Source organism: Myxine glutinosa, chromosome 12 (genome assembly GCF_964187855.1).
Source record: "Myxine glutinosa chromosome 12, kmMyxGlut1.1, whole genome shotgun sequence".
Lineage (NCBI taxonomy): Eukaryota > Metazoa > Chordata > Myxini > Myxiniformes > Myxinidae > Myxine > Myxine glutinosa.
Genome location: NC_136272.1, coordinates 27,218,237 through 27,236,943, shown reverse-complemented (window position 1 = coordinate 27,236,943; position 18,707 = coordinate 27,218,237). Strand labels below are relative to the sequence as shown.

Genomic DNA, 18,707 nt, shown 5'->3' with positions numbered 1-18,707 from the left:
GCACCGCCAATGTCGATGGTGAAAAATTTGTCCCCGGTCTCCAGCACGCGGAAGGCCCCGTCCTACGGGGGCCGTAGCGGTGCCCGGTGGGCGTCGTGCCGGACGAAGACGTACTTCGCCGTGCGAAGCTCCGGGGCGACGTGGGAAGGCGGGCAACCGTGGTGTGCCGTCGGCACCGGGGCGAACCTCCGGGCGGTCTCCTGAAGGGCGGAGCGCTGTTGCGCCGCGGACCAAGGAGCCGTGGAGTCGGGGATAAATTCACCCGGTACCCGCAGTGGTTGCCCGAAGACCAGCTCCGCCGAGGACGCGCGCAGGTCGTCCTTGGGCGCCGTCCTGAGGCCCAGCAGGACCCAGGGGAGTCTGTCGACCCAGCCGCCGTCGCGGAGGCTGGCCTGGAGCGCGGCCTTCATTGAGCGATGAAAGCGCTCGCACGGGCCATTGGCCTGGGGGTGGTCGGCCGTGGTGCGGTGTAGTTTCACCCCGAGCCCTTTTGCCACCGCGGCCCAGAGCTCCGAGGTGAACTGGGGGCCGCGGTCAGACGAGATGTCCAAGGGGGCACCGAACCGGGCAACCCAAGTGGCGATGAAGGCTTGCGCCACACCAGCCGCAGACGTCGCCGCCAATGGGATGGCCTCCGGCCACCGTGTGGTGCGGTCCACCATTGTGAGGAGGTGGGTGAACCCCCGCGAGGGGGGCAGAGGTCCCACCAAGTCGACGTGCACGTGGTCGAACCGACGCTCGGGCACCGTAATCGGGGCCAACGGGACCTGGGTGTGGCGGTGGACCTTTGCGCGCTGGCACGCGAGGCACGTCCTGGCCCAGTCGCGGACGTCCTTCCGGAGGCCATGCCAGACGAACTTCGCTGCGACGAGCTTCTGGGATGCCTTCGTGCCCGGGTGGGACAGGCCGTGGATAGCGTCGAAAACTGGGCGCCGCCAGCCAGCGGGCACGATGGGGCGAGGCCGGCCGAGGGAGACGTCGCATACGAGGGCCGCGCCCGCGGCGTCGAACGGCACCTCGGTGACGCGGAGGCCCGTGACGGCGGTCCGCAAGGCCTGGACGCCGGGGTCGGCGGTCTGGTCCTCCGCCATCCGGGTATAGTCGACCCCGAGGTGGACCGCGTGCACGACGGACCGGGAAAGGCAATCCGCCACCGGGTTGTCTTTACCCACCACGTGACGGATGTCCGTCGTGTACTCGGACATGGCAGAGAGGTGACGCTGCTGCCGTGCCGACCATGGCTCGGCGACCTTGGCCATCGCGAACACAAGGGGCTTGTGGTCGACGAAAGCCGTGAACGGGCGGCCCTCCAGCAGATGGCTGAAGTGTCGGACCGCCAGGTGGAGCCCGAGCAGCTCGCGGTCGAACGTGCTATAGCGGCGTTCGTGCGGGTGAAGCTGCCGGCTAAAAAACGCCAGCGGTTGCCAAGCACCACACACCCACTGCTCGTGCACCGCACCCACCGCGTAGTCCGACGCGTCGGTGGTGAGGGCGATCGGTGCATCGGGCGCCGGGTGCGCCAGCATGGTGGCGTCGGCCAGGGCCAGCTTTGCGCCCGCAAAAGCCGCGGCCATCGGCTCCGACCAGGCGATGTCACCTTTGCCCGGCTTGCCCCGGAGGGCCTCGTGCAAGGGGCCGAGGAGATGGGCGACGTGGGGCACGAAGCGGTGGTAAAAATTTACCATGCCCAGGAACTCCTGGAGCCCCTTGATCGTGCGGGGCCGCGGGAAATCCCTGACCGCCTCCACCTTGGCCGGTAAAGGGACAGGCCCCGTGCCTAGTGATGCGGTGCCCCAAGAAGTCGATGGTGGCGACGCCGAAACGGCACTTGGTGGGGTTGATGATTAGGCCATGCTGGCCCAGTCGTTCGAAAAGCGTGCGGAGGTGGAGCAGGTGCTCCTCCCGGGACGCGCTCGTGACTAGGATGTCGTCCAGGTAGACAAAAAGGAAAGGTAAGTCGCGCAAGAAGCTGTCCATAAGCCGTTGGAACGCCTGGGCCGCATTCTTCAACCCGGAAGGCATTCTCAGGAACTCGAAGAGGCCGAAAGGGGTGATGACAGCCGTCTTCGGGACATCGTCCGGTTGGACGGGGACCTGGTGGTAGCCCCGGATGAGGTCCACCTTGGAAAACACAGTCGTGTTTGCCAACCGGGCGGAAAAGTCCTGGATATGCGGGACCGGGTAGCGGTCGGGGGTGGTGGCATCATTGAGCCGGCGGTAGTCCCCGCACGGCCGCCATCCTCCGCCGGGCTTCGGCACAATGTGCAGAGGAGAAGCCCAAGCGCTGTTGGAGCGCCGTACGATCCCCAGCCGCTCCAGCGTGGCGAACTCCGCTTTCGCCACGGCGAGCTTCGTGGGTTCGAGTCGGCGTGCCCGGGCATAGACCGGCGGCCCGACCGTGGGGATATGGTGCTCCACCCCGTGTTTAACGGCCACCGCTGAGAAGGTGGGCCGCGTGAGGGCCGGGAAACTGGCGAGGAGGCGGGTAAAGTCGTCCGCTGCCGGAAGCGTGCAAACTAAACTCGCCAGGACGGAACCCTCCAGCAAGCCGCTTGGCGAGCCGCTCAACGAGCCGCTCAGCGAACAAGCGAGCGAGCTGAAGGTTTCGGCCTGGACGAGCCGTCTGCGCTTCACGTCGACCAACAGCCCATTCGCACATAGGAAGTCCGCACCGAGCAGTGCCATTGGCATGCTGGCGGTCACGAACGACCATTGAAAGCGCTGCCCTCCGAACCGCAGGGAGAGGCAACGCTTCCCGAATGTGCGGATGGGTGTACCGTTGGCTGCAAGCAAAGCGGGGCCCCGGCCCGCGGTTTGCTTGTCGGACGTGGAGGCGGGGAGGATGCTTACCTGCGCTCCTGTGTCGCAAAGAAAACGGCGCCCGGACAAGGTGTCCGTGATGAAAAGGAGGCTGCCGGAATGGCCGACACTCATGGCCGCAAGTGAGCGCCGGTCGTTTCCCGACCCGTCAAAAGAGCACGGCGGGCGACACGTTTTAGCCTGGCGGCCGAACCTGGCATGGTAGTAGCACCAGGTTTGCGGCGTAACGGCCACGGCGGCCGTGCCGACGGCGGTGGTGGAGGCGGCGGCGGTAGTGGACGGGGCGTAGCAGCGGCCACAAGGGAAATCGGGAGCGCTGGAGCCTCCGCGCCGGGATCCACTACGGCAGCACCGTACACCGACCGCGTGTCGCAGGCCGCAAAATACTTGTCGGCCTCTCTAGCCAGGGCGCGGGGTTCCTTTATTTTGGAACCGGCCAGCGCGAGGCGTACCTGTGCAGATAGCTGGCGTAGGAAAAGCGCCCGGAATAAGAAATCCGGGGGCTGGTCTCCAAGCAGGGACAGCATGGAATCCATCCGGACGGATGGTCGTGTGTCGCCGAGGGCGGGAAGGTCCAGGAGGCGGTCGGCCCGTTCGATCTCCGTGAGCCCGAACGTGGCGATGAGATGTTTGAGCGCCTCGTACTTGTTGTCGCCCGGCAGGCGCCGAAGGATGGACACGACTCGGGCGGCAGTGCCGGGCCCGAGGGCGGTGACCACGTGGTAGTACCGGGTCTCGTCCGCCGTTATGCCTCGGAGTTGGAATTGAGCTTCGGCTTGCAAAAACCAAACGTCGGCTTGCGCTTCCCAAAACTCCGGAGAGTTTGACTGCGACGGCGTTGGTAGCCATGGCGCGCGTTCGGTGGTCAGCAACGGCTGAACCAATCGGGGTCACCAGTGTGGTGCTGCGCACACACGACTCGATTGCCAGAGAGGTAGGCCACAACGCGTTGGTATATCAAAACGTCTTTATTCAAAGCTCGCACTTCAGCACCGAGCGGGCTCGAGCTTAGAGCCCGCATATATATCCTGAGGCCACGCCTCGTCCCCGGGCGTGGCCGATCGGTCGATAGGCGGGGCATGCATTCCAGTTCCCCGCCTGGACGTTCGCGCCACCTGCTGGTGCGCTGGATTCTTGTCCCTTGTGTCCGCCACAATATCACATTTTATAAACAATTGAAGTTGAAAAAAAAAACAATTCCTGAAAAAAATTCCAAAAAATAAAATAAAATAAAATAAAAATTGGAAAAATTTTGAAGAAAAATACCCTTTACTTACTTACTTAGGACATACCGATGGGAGAGATATGTGCATACCAGAAGATTGGTACGATTTCACAAAAGTTTGAGAAAGTAGTTCAGTGATAAGTCAAGACAAGACAAGACAACACAACACAGACACTGCACAGATAGAAAAATATAGATACACACATATATATATATATTGTTGTGGATATGAGATTGGCATCCATCCATATCCGCTTGTAAATATTCCCCTATTTCCTCCATCCTTCCCAACTATCCCCAATCCCCCATTCCCTAGTCCCATTTTCTGTAAACAACACTCTGTAGACCCGACCTCCCCCTATTTCCCCCATTAAATGTCGCATCCAGGTCCACCGCATCTCACGTAGACAACTATAGGACATCTTGCTAGTTATTCTTAGTCTATGTCAGTTAAGGACTCGTTTCCATTAATTCTGACTCTTCGTTGCACCAGAATGTGATTGTATGGCACCGTTAGGAAGTTTAGGACCTCCCAATACCTCCCCGCAGCTCTTCCTCATGGTACAACAACAACAACAACAACAGCGGCGGCGGTGCGGGGAGTGTGCGTCCTCACTCCGGCTTGGTTGGTAGGGGGTGTTGAAAGGGCACCAAGCCTTTCCAACGAGCCGCCATCGAACATGTGCTCGACGGGGTTACCACGTAGGGGCTCGCTGTCAGCTCCTCGTCAAGGGCGGAGCCTGGTAACCCCCCGCACCCAATAGAAGCGGCGGACCGCTCCCATCTGGGGCGGAGCCAACGAGCCGAGGGCGTGTCACTCCCCGCTGAGCATGCGCAGGAAGAGGGAGGTGACGTCAGATGCGCCCTCAGCTTGGAGAGAGAAGACGCCACCTCCGAGCGCTGCAATACCTCCCCGCATCTCTGGACCGGACCGTGTTTGATTCTGCCCCTGAGCCAAGGTGCACCTTGTGCTATCGACTGCCTGTCCTTCCCTGCCATCAATCCCTGTGTAAGTCAGTCTTGTTCCGTTTGTCTGTGGTCTGTCGGGGATAAGATAAGACTGTAACTAAGTGCCCATCTTTTCTGTGCTTTACCTCATACCTTGTAATCTACCCCTTTTCTCCACCACCAATTATATCCTCCTCCGGAGGTCTTGAGAACTGTACCCCTTGTGTCGTTTCATTTATCCCAGCCGTTGTGTCCTTTCCTTCATTGATTTAGCATAGCGCGATTTGGTCAACGTCGGGTGGAATCGGGTAAGTTGGGGAAGAATCGGGTAAACTGTGCGAACACGGCGGCCATTCCGCTCGGCCCATCATAACATCTTAAGCCGTGTCCGTAACAATATATATATATACACATACACACACACATACACATACATACACACACACACCTCATTTTTTCATTTCTGTTCCTCAAAATTCTATCTCTCTCTTTTATTCACAGACACGGACACAGACACGGACACGGACACGGACACGAACACGGACACGGACACGAACACGGACACGGACACGGACACGGACACGAACACGGACACGGACACGGACACAGATACACACACACACACACACACACACACACACAATTAATTGTACAGTATCGGGTGTTCCTAAACTTAAATATAAATAATTTGAAGGATTGTTGTAAATGATCTTAATTTTACACCATCCCATATTCAACTTTATTTACATTGTAAACCTCAAACATAGTTTCTCCACCTAAAGCAAGAACCTTAACCTGTAAGCAATTGACTCGTTTCCCGACTGCGCGGATCATCTGCTGGGCACCGTTCTTCCTCGAGGTTTCGATCCTTTCAGCCCAGGGCCTCTCCAAATGGCGGATCCACAACCTCGATCATGGATCCACATCAATAGATGGTACATCAGTAGATCCACAACCTCAGTTGCGTCCAGGCAGTCACTCAACCCATCAATGCAACATCACTTATTCCAACTTTACTCGCAATAGGATTTAATGTGTTATCATATATTTATAACTTTCCTTACACACTCGATAATATGATAATATCATTAAATCATTCACATCTTACCCTTAAATACATCAATCTACCAACCAGCATGACCACACCACCTACCTTTCTATCAAACTGTATTTCGAATGTTCAAACTGTCATTTATAATGGTTTTTGGCATGCTGCCGTATCCTAGCAACCACTGATTCCTAGCAACATTAATTTGTAGTATATTTAATTATTATATTGTACTGTATTTACATAAAGATCTCATGAATAATATTATATTGTACTGTACTTGTATTATATTGCACTGTAATATATATATATATAAAACACAGTTGTGTGTGTGTGTGTGTGTGTGTGTGTGTGTGTGTGTGTGTGTGTGTGTGTGTGTGTGTGTGTGTGTGTGTGTGTGTGTGTAATGTTACCGATAGACTCCGAAACGGAGAGGCTCACGTGCTTGATATTTGGCATAGACATGGCCATTGAGCCTGGGAAGAACATGGCCGAACCCAAAATATTTGACGATCCATATTTTTTATTCATATTTACCTCCGCGCATTTCAGCGAAGTACCCGCTAATCTCAGCCGGTGTCAGAACAGCTCGCTGATTCGCTCAGAGCGATCACGTGATGTTCCATCCCCGCCGCTAGACTGATTCGCTCAGAGCGATCACGTGATGTGACCATTGCCATTCACTCCACATAGGTGGAGATGCAGTTACCGGGCGCCATCTTGGTTGGCATTCGATGCTGGGCGGTTTTTTGTATCGGTTTTTTACATGCTGCCGTATCCTAGCAACATTGATTTGTAGTATATTTAATTATTATATTGTACTGTATTTACATAAAGATCTCTTGAATAATATTTTTACTATTCGTATTGTATTTTACTAATTCGATTTGGTGTCGTTTTGTGATATTAAAGAAAACTTGTTTTAATCTACCAACTACAGCTCCCTGCGCTAACATACGTGTGACTAGTTGTTGTAATTTATTGACCAGTTCAGAGCTGTGTGTGGTTGCTCTCACAGTCCTAATTATTTCACCTGCAACCATACCATAAAATAGCTTTTTGGGAATGTTGCTGTCTAAGAAAGGCATTCGGACAATGTGGAATGGAAATGCATCTCGTTTATCAAATAATTTGGTGTGAAATTTATTATTATGGATGTCAATTTGTAATTCCAAAAAGGAAACTGAAGTGGAAGTTTGGTTTTCCTTTTTTAATTCAAGTTCTTTTGGATATATATCATCATGAAGCTGCTCAAATATAAATCCATCATTAATTGCCAACAAATCATCAATGAACCTGAAGATGTTTCCGCATCTTCGTGCAGTTGTTAATTTATTCCTGCACATGTTCTGGACCCAATCAAACTCGTACATGTGCAGAAACAAATTTACAAAGAAAGGGGCCGGATCTGAACCCATGGGTATGCCCACTGTCTGCTGGAGTATCTTGTTGCCAAATGTAAAGAAACAGTTGTTTAGTAGAAATCGAATACTTTCTTTGAGTTTACTTTTTGAAAAACTGCATGAATATTGATTATCCTTTACAGACCAGTGTGCTCTATTTTGATATACATTAATGTATACTTTATTACCTCCTGCAAATGCTTTATCTACTGCTCTGTCCAATGCGGTTACGAGCTTGTCATGTGGAATGTTTGTGTACAATGTGGAAAAATCAAGAGTTGAAAGACATTTTGCTTTACCCTTGTTGTTAATGTTATGGATACTGTCGATTACCGGTTTGGAATTGTCAATGATCCAGAATTTCTTAATACTAGAATAAAACTTCACTTTTTCATGGTAGTTTTTTAAGCATTTATAGATTAGTTTCATCGCCGCTGTAATACTGCCCGACAAAGGTTTCAAACTACATTCTCTACTTGCGATGATGACCCTCATCTTACAAGGGTGTTTGTGCATTTTTGGGATCCAGTAAATGAATGGTAATTTATGGTGTTTATCCGGAACTAGCAGTCTTCTCACTGATTTGTATGGTGTTGTATCAAATCTGTTTTGTTATCGTTACTTATTTTGTAGGTCTTTGAAATTCCCGTGTCTAGGCCCAATTCTTCCAAACGTGTTTGAATGTAGAATGTTTTACATACAAATGCAATATTATTATTTGCTTTGTCAATTGGAACAATGACATATTGTGTTTGAAGCCACCTTAAGCAATCACGTGTCTCTGGATTGTTTAAAATTGCCTTCGGATTATTGATTCGAACTTTTCTTTTCAAATCAACAACTCTCCTTTTCACATGTTTCTCTACCTCCTCCAACCATAAAGTGTGTTTGGTACTTTATGTTTATCAATTTGTTCTTTCATCCATTCGCCCAGTCCCATCATTGTAAGTTCCAATGCTTTATTCCAGTTTATTCTTTTGTTTTCTCTATAATTTGGTCCTTTTGTAAGTAATGCACTTTTATCTTTCACTATTCTGAGATCACCTGTGATGACGTGTTTATGATGTGGATCTTTGAATGCGGAATGTTCACAATTACAATGATGTGTGTTATTTAACCATTCCTCTACATCTATACATTGTACAGTGTCCTTGTAGTTGAAGATCTTTCCCCGAATTGAATTTCCCAAAGTGTGCACAACTCTTGGTCGCTCTCTCTGTTGTATTGTTTCTTGAAGTTTACTCCACACTTCCTTATGTTGAAGTATTTTCTCGATATTTATCATTTCCACCCCTTTGTTATCAAACATAATTTTGATATCATTGTCTTTTCTACGATTCACTTTTTTAGGTTTCTCTTTGTACATTTTATGATCAATCATGTCCAGAATTGCTTCCATGTGTTGGATTGGGAGTTCCTCTTGATCGTCCTCTTCCATTAATCTGTTCACGATTTGCCAAACTTCTTTCAGTTGTTTTTTTTTTAAGGTATTGATCTTAATTCTGCTGCTGTTAAGTAATGTGCAGATATTGGATTTGTTAAGATCTAACCATTCATTTATAATTTGTTGTGGTGTGTCTATAATTGGACATTTACGTCCATAGTTATGTACTCTGCGTCTCTGAGAGTCTCGTGGTAAGGTGTTAAAAACAGAGCCGATGATGTTTTGTCCATTTTGCTGTGTATATGTGTCATTAATTCTTTCATTTAATCCATAAGGGTAAGCAGTTCTTAATTCTTTAATCCAGAAAAGTTCTCTACGCTTACGCAATTGTGTGATTGTTTTATCTTTGGGCCTAGTGGGTTTACGCCCTCTGTTGGGCACTCTACCGTCACGCTCGCTTATCTTCCCCTTTTTCATCCTGACTCTTACACCTCCATTGATTAATTATCCATGGCCGTCCCTGCTCTACCCGATGCTCCGGCAGATGCGCTCCCGTACTCTGACTCGGGTTACGATGCGCCCGGCGTGCGACAGGCGGCAGCAGCACTTGTGGAAGAGGAGACGAAGAGGTATCGTCCAACGAAGAACTACCTGAGCTACTTACCCACTGTTGATTACATGGCTTTCCAGACCGAGGTGATGAGGGTGGAGTTTGAGCGCGTCGCCGCGAGACAGCCCATGGATCTTCTGAGCATGAAACGCTACGAGCTCCTGCAGCCTCGGACAGCGGCTCGACGTGGCTGCCTGGTTAGAATCGGTCTCCAATGCCTCTGCGCAGCTGGAGCATCAGGCAGCATGCATCGACAACCTGGAATTGCTCGCAGCACACGGGCCTGCTGTCTGGCGGGCTGGGAATGCATTCATGGTCAGAATGATAAAGCATTCACAGAAAACCCTTCTTAAGCTACGGAAAGCGATCCAAGATCTGAATTTCGAGCGCAAGACCGAGCAGCTTGCCACCGGCGCCAAGTTGCAACAGTTGGAGGAAACCTGGGTTACTCTGGTGAGCAAGAATTATGAATTGGAGACTGTCATCGCACAACTGGAAACTGAAGTTGCTGCCCAGCGCTCGGAACAGCCAAGCTCTTCACCTTGATTGGTTAACCCTCATGAGCCCTGCTTCTTCTTCTCCACAATATTGTTGCGGATGTCTGTGACTACCTGTTAAGATCGTGTGATTGGACTAGACCAAAAATTGCTGCTTGGGCACTGACTTGATCCCTCTGTCTCTGTCAGCATATTGGTCGAGGCTCATGTAAGGTACCTGTTGGGTTGGAGCAAAATGGGCAAAATGGTTAATTAACTAACATTAATTGGTTAGTTGAGTAACGGGGGATTTTGTGATAGCAGTAATTATTTTTTAAATACTAAATGTAATGTTTGGTCAAAATATTGGTCAAGGTTCTTTCCTGGAAGTCCCGGCAGTGTCCATATGTTTTATACCTCTCCCACCCCCCCTTCCCATGCCTCCCCCCCCAAAGCCCTCTCCCTCCCACAGATCTCCCGATGTCCCTGCTCTCAAATGTTGTGTTTGTGTCCTTCCCCCTCTCTCCCCATCTTGTCTACCGCTCCCCATGTTATATGTTTTATTTGTCGGTTTGTCTTTCTGTGTGATTAATGTTAGCTCTTTCACGAGCCTCGATCTTGTATACAAAAAAATAAAATAAAAATCTTCCATCCCATTCTTTTTACGGCCATTTCCGCTTATCTTTTCTATAACCTGAACACTGAAGCTCGCATTTTCACAATATCCAGAAGTAAAATGATGGGTAAGTAATGGACAACCAGTAGTTCTATCTGGGTTTATCATGCCGCTCCTATGTGCATTTATTCTCACATTACATCTCTGCATTGTTTCACCAACATATTGCATCGCACATTTGCTACAGGTCAATAGGTAAACTATATTTGAGGTTTTACATGTAATTAATTCTTTAGTTTCTTTTAACTTGTAACATCTAGCCGTTACTGTACAATTAATTATATTGTTTGTGGTAAATATAAGACAAGTTTTGCAATTGCAAATCCCACATTTACGTACTTTGACTTCGGACAAGTGTTCCCCATTGGCTAACCCAGAATGGCCACCTCCTACAGCCTGGATATCTGAGTTAACTACAGCATTACCTTGTTGAGGAACACAAATCCTCTGAGGAGGGTTAGTCCCCAGGGAGGCTAGTTCAGCTGGGGGCTGCCCTGCTTCACCTTTCATTTTGTATAATTTCATCATTTTCATACTTTCAAATGTAGTTGAACAAACATAAAATATCACATAAATGTAGTTTAACAAACACATTAAAATCACATAAACATATAAGAAACATTTAAATATATAACAAACAGTGTAGTGGATTTTCCACCAAAAGATAATGACAAATGACAATGATAATGACTGACACACACACACACACACACACACACACACACACACACACACACACACACACACACACACACACACACACACACACACACACACACACACACACACACACACACACACACACACACACACACACACACACACAACTAACCGAATTCCATGGAGATTCGTAACAGCGAATCTGGCGCAGCGAGACCGGGTCCAAGATCCACGAGCGGCCGTCCGAGCATCCGGCCGCCAACTGGCCACCACGACCGTCGATGTGGAGCACGTAGGGCCGGGGTTCATTGGGACGAGTGAAGTCCGCCACGGCCACGCAGCGAAGCTCTTTCGGGAAATCCTGCATGTTCCCGGGCTCGTCCTGCGTGTCCCTCCCGTCCGAACCAGATCCAGACGACGCAACCTGTTGTTGTTGTTGGTTTATGTTCCTCTCAGGTCTTATTCATCGGGCGACATGTTTACCGCCTTCCCGCCCTGACGTACCGGAATAAAAGAAAAACGACGTTGTTAAAAAGTACAAAGATAAATATTAGGTCAGAGAATCAAAAAATAAACGGGATACAACCAAATGCCTCAAAACGAAAGTGATGAGAATCCAATGCATGGTGGGGAAATGCCGGGCTTTTCACCTCAGCTTCCCCTAATACCGTTAAATAGTGTAAAAAGCAAGAAAAAGTGATCAATACGCGGTAAACGTTGGAGTGCAGCTACCCGGCGTAGTTTTACGTCATGGTACCTACTGAGTCGGACGATGCAAAGGCCTGTTTCCACCGCCAGAAAGGTGAAAGGCGTAATGACGTAATTATGGCGTAATGACGTCATTTGCAATGACGTAATATATCCGATTCACGAGGATGTCCCGCGTCCTCCTACATCCCACGAACACCAGAAAAATGCGGCTTGCTTCATTCAAATCGCCCAAGGAAACACCCCCAACGGAACGGACTGCTCGGCAACGCTTAGTAACAACATGTCGGTCTCCATGGAAACAGTGCTATCCTGGTACTCGAGCAAATGCTATCAGGGCCGTCGTTTTCAGTTTAACTCGATCCTCTTGTAACAACTTCCACAAACGAATTGATTGTGTTTGCAGGGGCAGCAAAGTACGAGGAAGAGGGAAAGAAAGAAAAAATAAATGGTGAGCCAGAAGGGGAAACTCCGTACCGAGCTCATCTATATACCCTAACGCTGTGTATTTTGGGGCGGGTCGCGGGGGCGTGGCATGTTTGTCTATGTTGAAGAATAAGGATGAAAAATCGAGTAAATCTATATATATAAAACACAGTGTGTGTGTGTGTGTGTGTGTGTGTGTGTGTGTGTGTGTGTGTGTGTGTGTGTGTGTGTGTGTGTGTGTGTGTGTGTGTGTGTGTGTGTGTGTGTGTGTGTGTGTATGTGTGTAATGTTACCGATAGACTCCGAAACTGAGAGGCTCACGTGCTTGATATTTGGCATAGACATGGCCATTGAGCCTGGGACGAACATGGCTGAGACCATATTTGACGAGATCCATATTTTTTATTCATATTTACCTCAGCGCATTTCAGCGAAGTACCCGCTAATCTCAGCCAGTGCGAGCAGCTCGCTGATTCGCTCAGAGCGATCACGTGATGTTCCATCCCGTCACACGTCACACGTTTGCACGTAATTCAGGGCGAAAATCGATTGCGGTTTTTCACCTTTATGCGACCGTGTTTTGTGTCGATTTTGTGCGATATGAATTAAATTTAAATTCATATTTCGTGTTTACGAATTCGAATACGAAGGATTTCCCCTTTCGATTTCGAATACGAATCGAATACGAGCTTGAGTCGAGAGGGCGAATGTACGGGTCTCCCCTCCCCCACCCGGCAATGCCGGGTACTTCTGCTAGGATCACGTGATGTTCCAATTGCCGCCATAATCTCACAGTTATGCGTTCGCACGTAATTCAGTTTTTCCACATTTCAGCGAGGAACATTGCCATTCACACCACATAGGTTTTTTTTCACTTTCATCTGATATTTGTGATTTATTTCAAACAAACTGTATTTCCCATCTACACGGCCATGTATTCCTATTAACGTTATGTAAAGTACATAAAATGTGTGGATTACATCATTTGTGTATGTGATCAATTCCAGGAACCATCTATATCCCTCCCCTCCCCTTCCCTCCTCCCCCTCCCCCTCCCCCTACCCTTCCCCCTCCACCCTACCCTCTCCCCTTCCCCCCCTCCCCTTTCCCCTCCTCTCCCCCTCCCCTCCCCCCATGCTCCTCCCTTTCCCCCCTACCCCTTCCTTTGTGCCCTACCCCTTCCCCATCCCCCTCCACCCTCCCCTCCCTTTCCCCCATGCTCCTCCCTTTCCCCCCTACCCCTCCCCTCCCTTTCCCCCTCCCCTCCCTTTCCCCCCTCCCCTCCCTTTCCCCCCTCCCCCTCCCCTCCCTTTCCCCCCTCCCCCTCCCCTCCTTTCCCCCCTCCCCCTCCCCTCCCTTTCCCCCCTCCCCATCCCCCCTCCTCCCTCCCCTCCCCCCTCCTCCCTCCCCTCCCCCCTCCCCTCCCCCCTCCCCTCCCCCCTCCCCTCCCCCCTCCCCTCCCCCCTCCTCCCTCCCCTCCCCCCTCCCCTCCCCCTCCTCCCTCCCCTCCCCCCTCCCCTCCCCCCTCCTCCCCTCCCCCCTCCCCTCCCAATCCCCCCTCCCTCTCCCTCCCCCTCTCCTCTCCTCCCCTCCCCTTCCCCTTCCCTTCCCTCCCCTCCCCCACCCGGCAATGCCGGGTACTTCTGCTAGTTTAAAATATGAAATACACATTTCAATAATATCATGAGCAGACATAAAAGGGGTGTGCCTCGGAACAATTAATTGACGAGAGGCTCGGCGAGCGGCTTGCAAAGCGGTTGATACGGAACGACTAGCTGGGTAAGGGATAGCAAGCAGCTTGTTAACGGAACACACCCTTACTACAGTATCGATCAATCAAAGCTGCAGGAGAGTCAGAGATTAAACTTCTGGTATAACTAAGTAATTTAAAAGACATTTCGGTTTGTTATGGCTACATAACCAGGCAAAACAAGGAGAACAAGACATGACATGTCATAGCTCCTGTGGTTTTAGTTATTTTGCTGTATGGAGTTAAAGGTCGCCAGTCGGCCATATTTGGTCGGTTTACAAAACAAAATCTTCTGCATATGTATACTCTCATGTGTTATTGTCTTTGTGCCAAGTTTGAACAAAATCGGTCCATGCATGTCCGATAAATAGTTGGGGACACTTTTAAGTAACAAAATGGCCGCTAGTCAGCCATCTTAGATCTGATCTCGTAAAAAAAAATGGCGTACATATGTAAGCCATCATTCATTATCTGCGTGCCAAGTTTGAACAAGATCGGTAAATGCAAGTCCGAGAAATGGTTAGGGACGTGGTCAATATCGTTTTTGTTTTTTTTACTAAAATGGCCGCCAGTCGGCCATCTTTGATCGTAACGCGAAACAAATTGATATGCATATGTACACCGTCATGCATTGTCTTTGTTCCAAATACTAGGGCATGCCCGTACTATATATATGCCCGTACTATATATCTATCTAAAATTATATCCCCCCCCTCTATTTACATGAAATGGTTTGGTCCATTCGCAACGCCAAAGCGAACGGCGAACGGCTTGCGAGTACAGTGACAATCCCCCCCCTCTATTTACATGAATGGTTTGGTCCATTCGCAACGACCACAGAACCCCCCCCCTCTATTTACATGCAATGGTTTGGTCCAAAGCGAACGGCTTCCGGAGTTTGGTAAAGAAATCGCCATCGCGTACACAAACGCGCAGGAAAGCGAATGAATCGCAAATTCGTTTTTATTAGTTGTAAAACATAATGCCCAATTATTCAATTAGCGCCAACGTATTTTGGCTGTTTGCAATTTAATCGCAAGGCAAAGTAGAAAGAGAAGAGGGGAAAAAAGAAAAGCCTTCCCTTGCTGCAAACAGCTGCTGCAAACAACAACAACATGGAAGGCTGCACTGTCCGGAAGTTGGCATATCGCAGTTACGATTATTTTAGTGTTAATGGCCAATTATTCAATTAGCGCCAACGTATTTTGGCTGTTTGCAATTTAATCGCAAGGAAAAGTAGAAAGAGAAGAGGGAAAAAAACGAAAAGCCTTGCATTAACGCATTAACGCTTGCATTGCATTAACGGTTCGGCACACGTGATAGCTCGCTGCTCTCTGATTGGTTGAAGCGTTTTTTGGACATATCTCGGTAAGTAATTGTCCGATTAATATGAAACCTTGAAAAGGCACATCCTCGGGTCCCCAGCAATATACCTGGCAAGTTTCAAGTATATCGGACCCGTGGTTGTCGAGAAACAGCGGTCACAGACAAACAAACACACAGACAGACACACACACACACAGAGATTACTGGAATTATAGATAGATGAACAAAATCGGTCCATACGTGTCCGAGGTATGGCTGCGGACCCACGGACGGACTAACGGATGCACAGATGAGACCCAATCCATAAACCCCCAATTTCGGACTAAGTCCAATGGGGGCTAAACATCATTTATTTAATTTATCATCATCATCGTGGAAGATGATCTTTTCGTCGTTGTAGATTGTAATATTGAACTTGAGTGTGTTCACGTGCTTGACAAGAGCAGACTTATGGAAGGTGGAAGTGCTCATTCCACCAATGCCTTGTCAATTTAGACTTAAGTTAATTTGTCGTCTCGGCTTGAACTCCTCCTGTGGAAGACTGTCCCAGTCATCCACCATTCCACTTCTAAAATAGCACGTCCTGACGTCTAGTCTGCTCCTCACCTTAAATAACCTCAAGTTGAAGTATTAGTCAGGTTCACTACGTTTTTTCGTTCAAATTTTTTGGAGATTAGCAAAACTATACATTTTTGGAATATTTAGAGCATGAGGAATCCAAAAATTAATGTTGGCATTTGCGTCGACACCTTTGCGAAAATGACACTCAGGACAGTGATGAAGATCTGTAAAAGCATATTCCTGAACGGTATAGACCGAGTAGATCCTGTGTATAGGACTTATAGTTCAATCTGATACTAACAAGGCTGCTTTCTTGCTTTATAAACCCATACCTATAACTTCAAAAGACTTGCAATATCATGTATTATGTAATACTAGTTATATCACAAATATAAAGACAATGGTTTTCAATTACCTTTGTTTGTTGCTTTTCTATAATCCTGAGCACTATTTTGAGGCCTTTATTGGATTCCCTGACCCAGAAAACATAGGATTAGCATATTTAATTAAGTTTCTAGGTTGACTCGAAGCCGAGACAGCGCAAAATATGTATTTTATGGCGGCCATTTTGAAAATCCAAAATGGCGGCTATGCAGGTGTCTGTGCAAATGCCAACATTGATTTTCGGATTCTCCAGGCTCTGATGATTCCAAAAATGTACAGGTTTGCTAATCTCCCAAAATTTTGAACGAAATTATATTTGTTAACATAGTGGACCTGACTATATGTCTAGCTGCCTTGACGAAATGACTGGGATCGATCCTGATCAGCCAATGAAAAATCTGATGTACAACAATCACATCACCCCAACTCCTCCTGTTGTAGAGGGAGTGTACAGGGTGAGTCATAAGTCCTAGGACATGGTTTTAGCTGCTTATACAAGATTTGTTTATACCATGTATTTATACTGTTTTCTTTTTATGGCATAGCCCATAAGACAAAGCCGTCTAGAACAGTGTTTGTCCGTCTGTATGTATGTATGTCCCCTCAAACGTATACCAATCAGAGCTGAGGATCTGGTCACATGACAGGGTGATGTGATTATGTCTGATGTCATTACGGCGGTGCGGCGGCTGACTCTCCACACACCGCCATTTTTATTCCTATGCCGTTCAGGCCGAACATATCGTCAAACCTGTCATATATCACAATCGCCATGCTCTACCTTTACGTTTTCATTCAGTGTGAAACACAAACAAACCGATTGTTAAAATGATCATCAAATATCGAAAGCATAGGCGTTATGTCTCTTCCAACAAAACGGTACGTACCCAACCCTTGTGGGGTATAATCTAGATCTTCCCTCCGTTCTGTAAGTAAAACTTACCTCACAGATATCTGGATTCCTCCAAGTTTCTGTGTTTAATGTTATAAACAGCATTAGCAACTGTTTAAAAAGCTAATCATGTGTGTTTGTGGTTTATAATATTGTAACGGTTTTGAGAAGTGTAACGAATTTGAGAAGTGTAACGGTTTTTGAGAAGTGTAACAATTTTGGAGAAAGTGTAACGAATGTGAAAAGTATGGTTTCGTTGTGTGTAACACCCTCGTAATGTAAATAATGGTCGCAGCCGTCCTCCTAGTTAATTCCATGAAACTTACACACAGGCCACGATATATCTTTTTAAATAGTTTATTTCCTTATTCTATGTAGGCTAAATATGTGTTTCCCACTAGATTGACTCTGCATTGTATCAAACGAAATAAGCGTAGGCCCCTTTCAATTTCCCCAATCATCTCCGCTCTCCAAAGTTCCTTTCAAAAGCGGTGCGAGTGGTGTTCAATCCCGCAAGCCGCCATTGGCCATGTGCTCATCTCGGAGAAGAGGGGGGTAGGAGCCGCCAACTCACAGGCGTGGCACGTCGTCATGATCAAAAGAGGAATCGGACAGCCCTAACAGCCAACCAGCACCGCGGTTAGCGACCCGGTAGGCGTGCCCTCGCAGCCGGCGGCTTGATTCCGCCCGGAGTAATAAAAGCGACTGGAAGGGACTGCTTCGGGAGATGACATGAGAGAGGACATGAGAGATGAGCTGTGAGCTGTGAGCTGTGAGCTGTGAGATGAGAGACGCTCCAAACCAAAAAGGAGAAATACTTGGAGAGGAAACCAGCTTTGAAGAGACGCGCTGAGAGGAGGGAGACGGCTCCACCAGAAGGAGAGGAGCAGGTGTGACCGAGCCAGCGCGTGACGTCTACAGCATCGTCAGCGTCGACGCGACCGAGGGTTTTCCCGCCAAAAACGCGAAGAATTGAGAGCTGCTACCTCCAGCCCTGCCGGTTGCAGGGACCTGACCCTGCCTCCCTCTCCAGCAACCCACCTCCGCCAATCCTGCCTGCAATTTCCCCCGTGTAAGTGTGAACGTCGTCTGTCTTGAACGTTGTCCTGGGGTTAAGTAAATTGAATAGTATAAGTTAACGATTCACTGTGTGACTGCTTCTTCCATCCATTGCTTGTAAATAATTTTGGTCGCTCCTTCTTTTTGCTTGTGTGTGTATAATAAATCTGTTCTTCCTCCGTACTCTGTCTTCTTCTCTTTTCCTTCTCTTTCGGTCGCTTTAGAGATTTCCCGATTGAATATCTGTGGTGCGATCTGGTCAACGTTGGGGGAGTCGGGCCAATTGGGGATCCTGTAACGGTCGCGGTTGGACCATCCGCTCGGCCCATCATAACATCTAAACCGCGATCC

At 48.7% G+C, this 18,707-nt stretch overlaps 1 protein-coding gene and 1 pseudogene across 3 annotated transcripts in view; one reads left to right on the top strand and one right to left on the bottom strand.

Annotated features, from left to right (window-relative positions):
* Positions 1–12,203, bottom strand: part of WDR89 (WD repeat domain 89) — a 32,954-nt gene extending 20,751 nt beyond the window's left edge. The window contains exons 1-2 of one of the 3 annotated variants that reach the window (XM_068101401.2): positions 12,012–12,203; positions 11,423–11,745 (exon numbers count right to left, since the gene is read on the bottom strand). In XM_068101401.2, the coding sequence (XP_067957502.1) occupies positions 11,423–11,617 (195 nt within the window). In that variant the 5' untranslated portion in view covers positions 11,618–11,745; positions 12,012–12,203. Of the gene's footprint in view, positions 1–11,353; positions 11,746–12,007 lie in introns of all 3 variants that reach the window. The other 2 variants (XM_078766632.1, XM_068101402.2) reach the window with 2 other exon arrangements.
* Positions 9,239–10,252, top strand: LOC137415873 (pre-mRNA-splicing factor SPF27 pseudogene; annotated as a pseudogene).
* Positions 12,204–18,707: the final 6,504 nt, after the last annotated feature.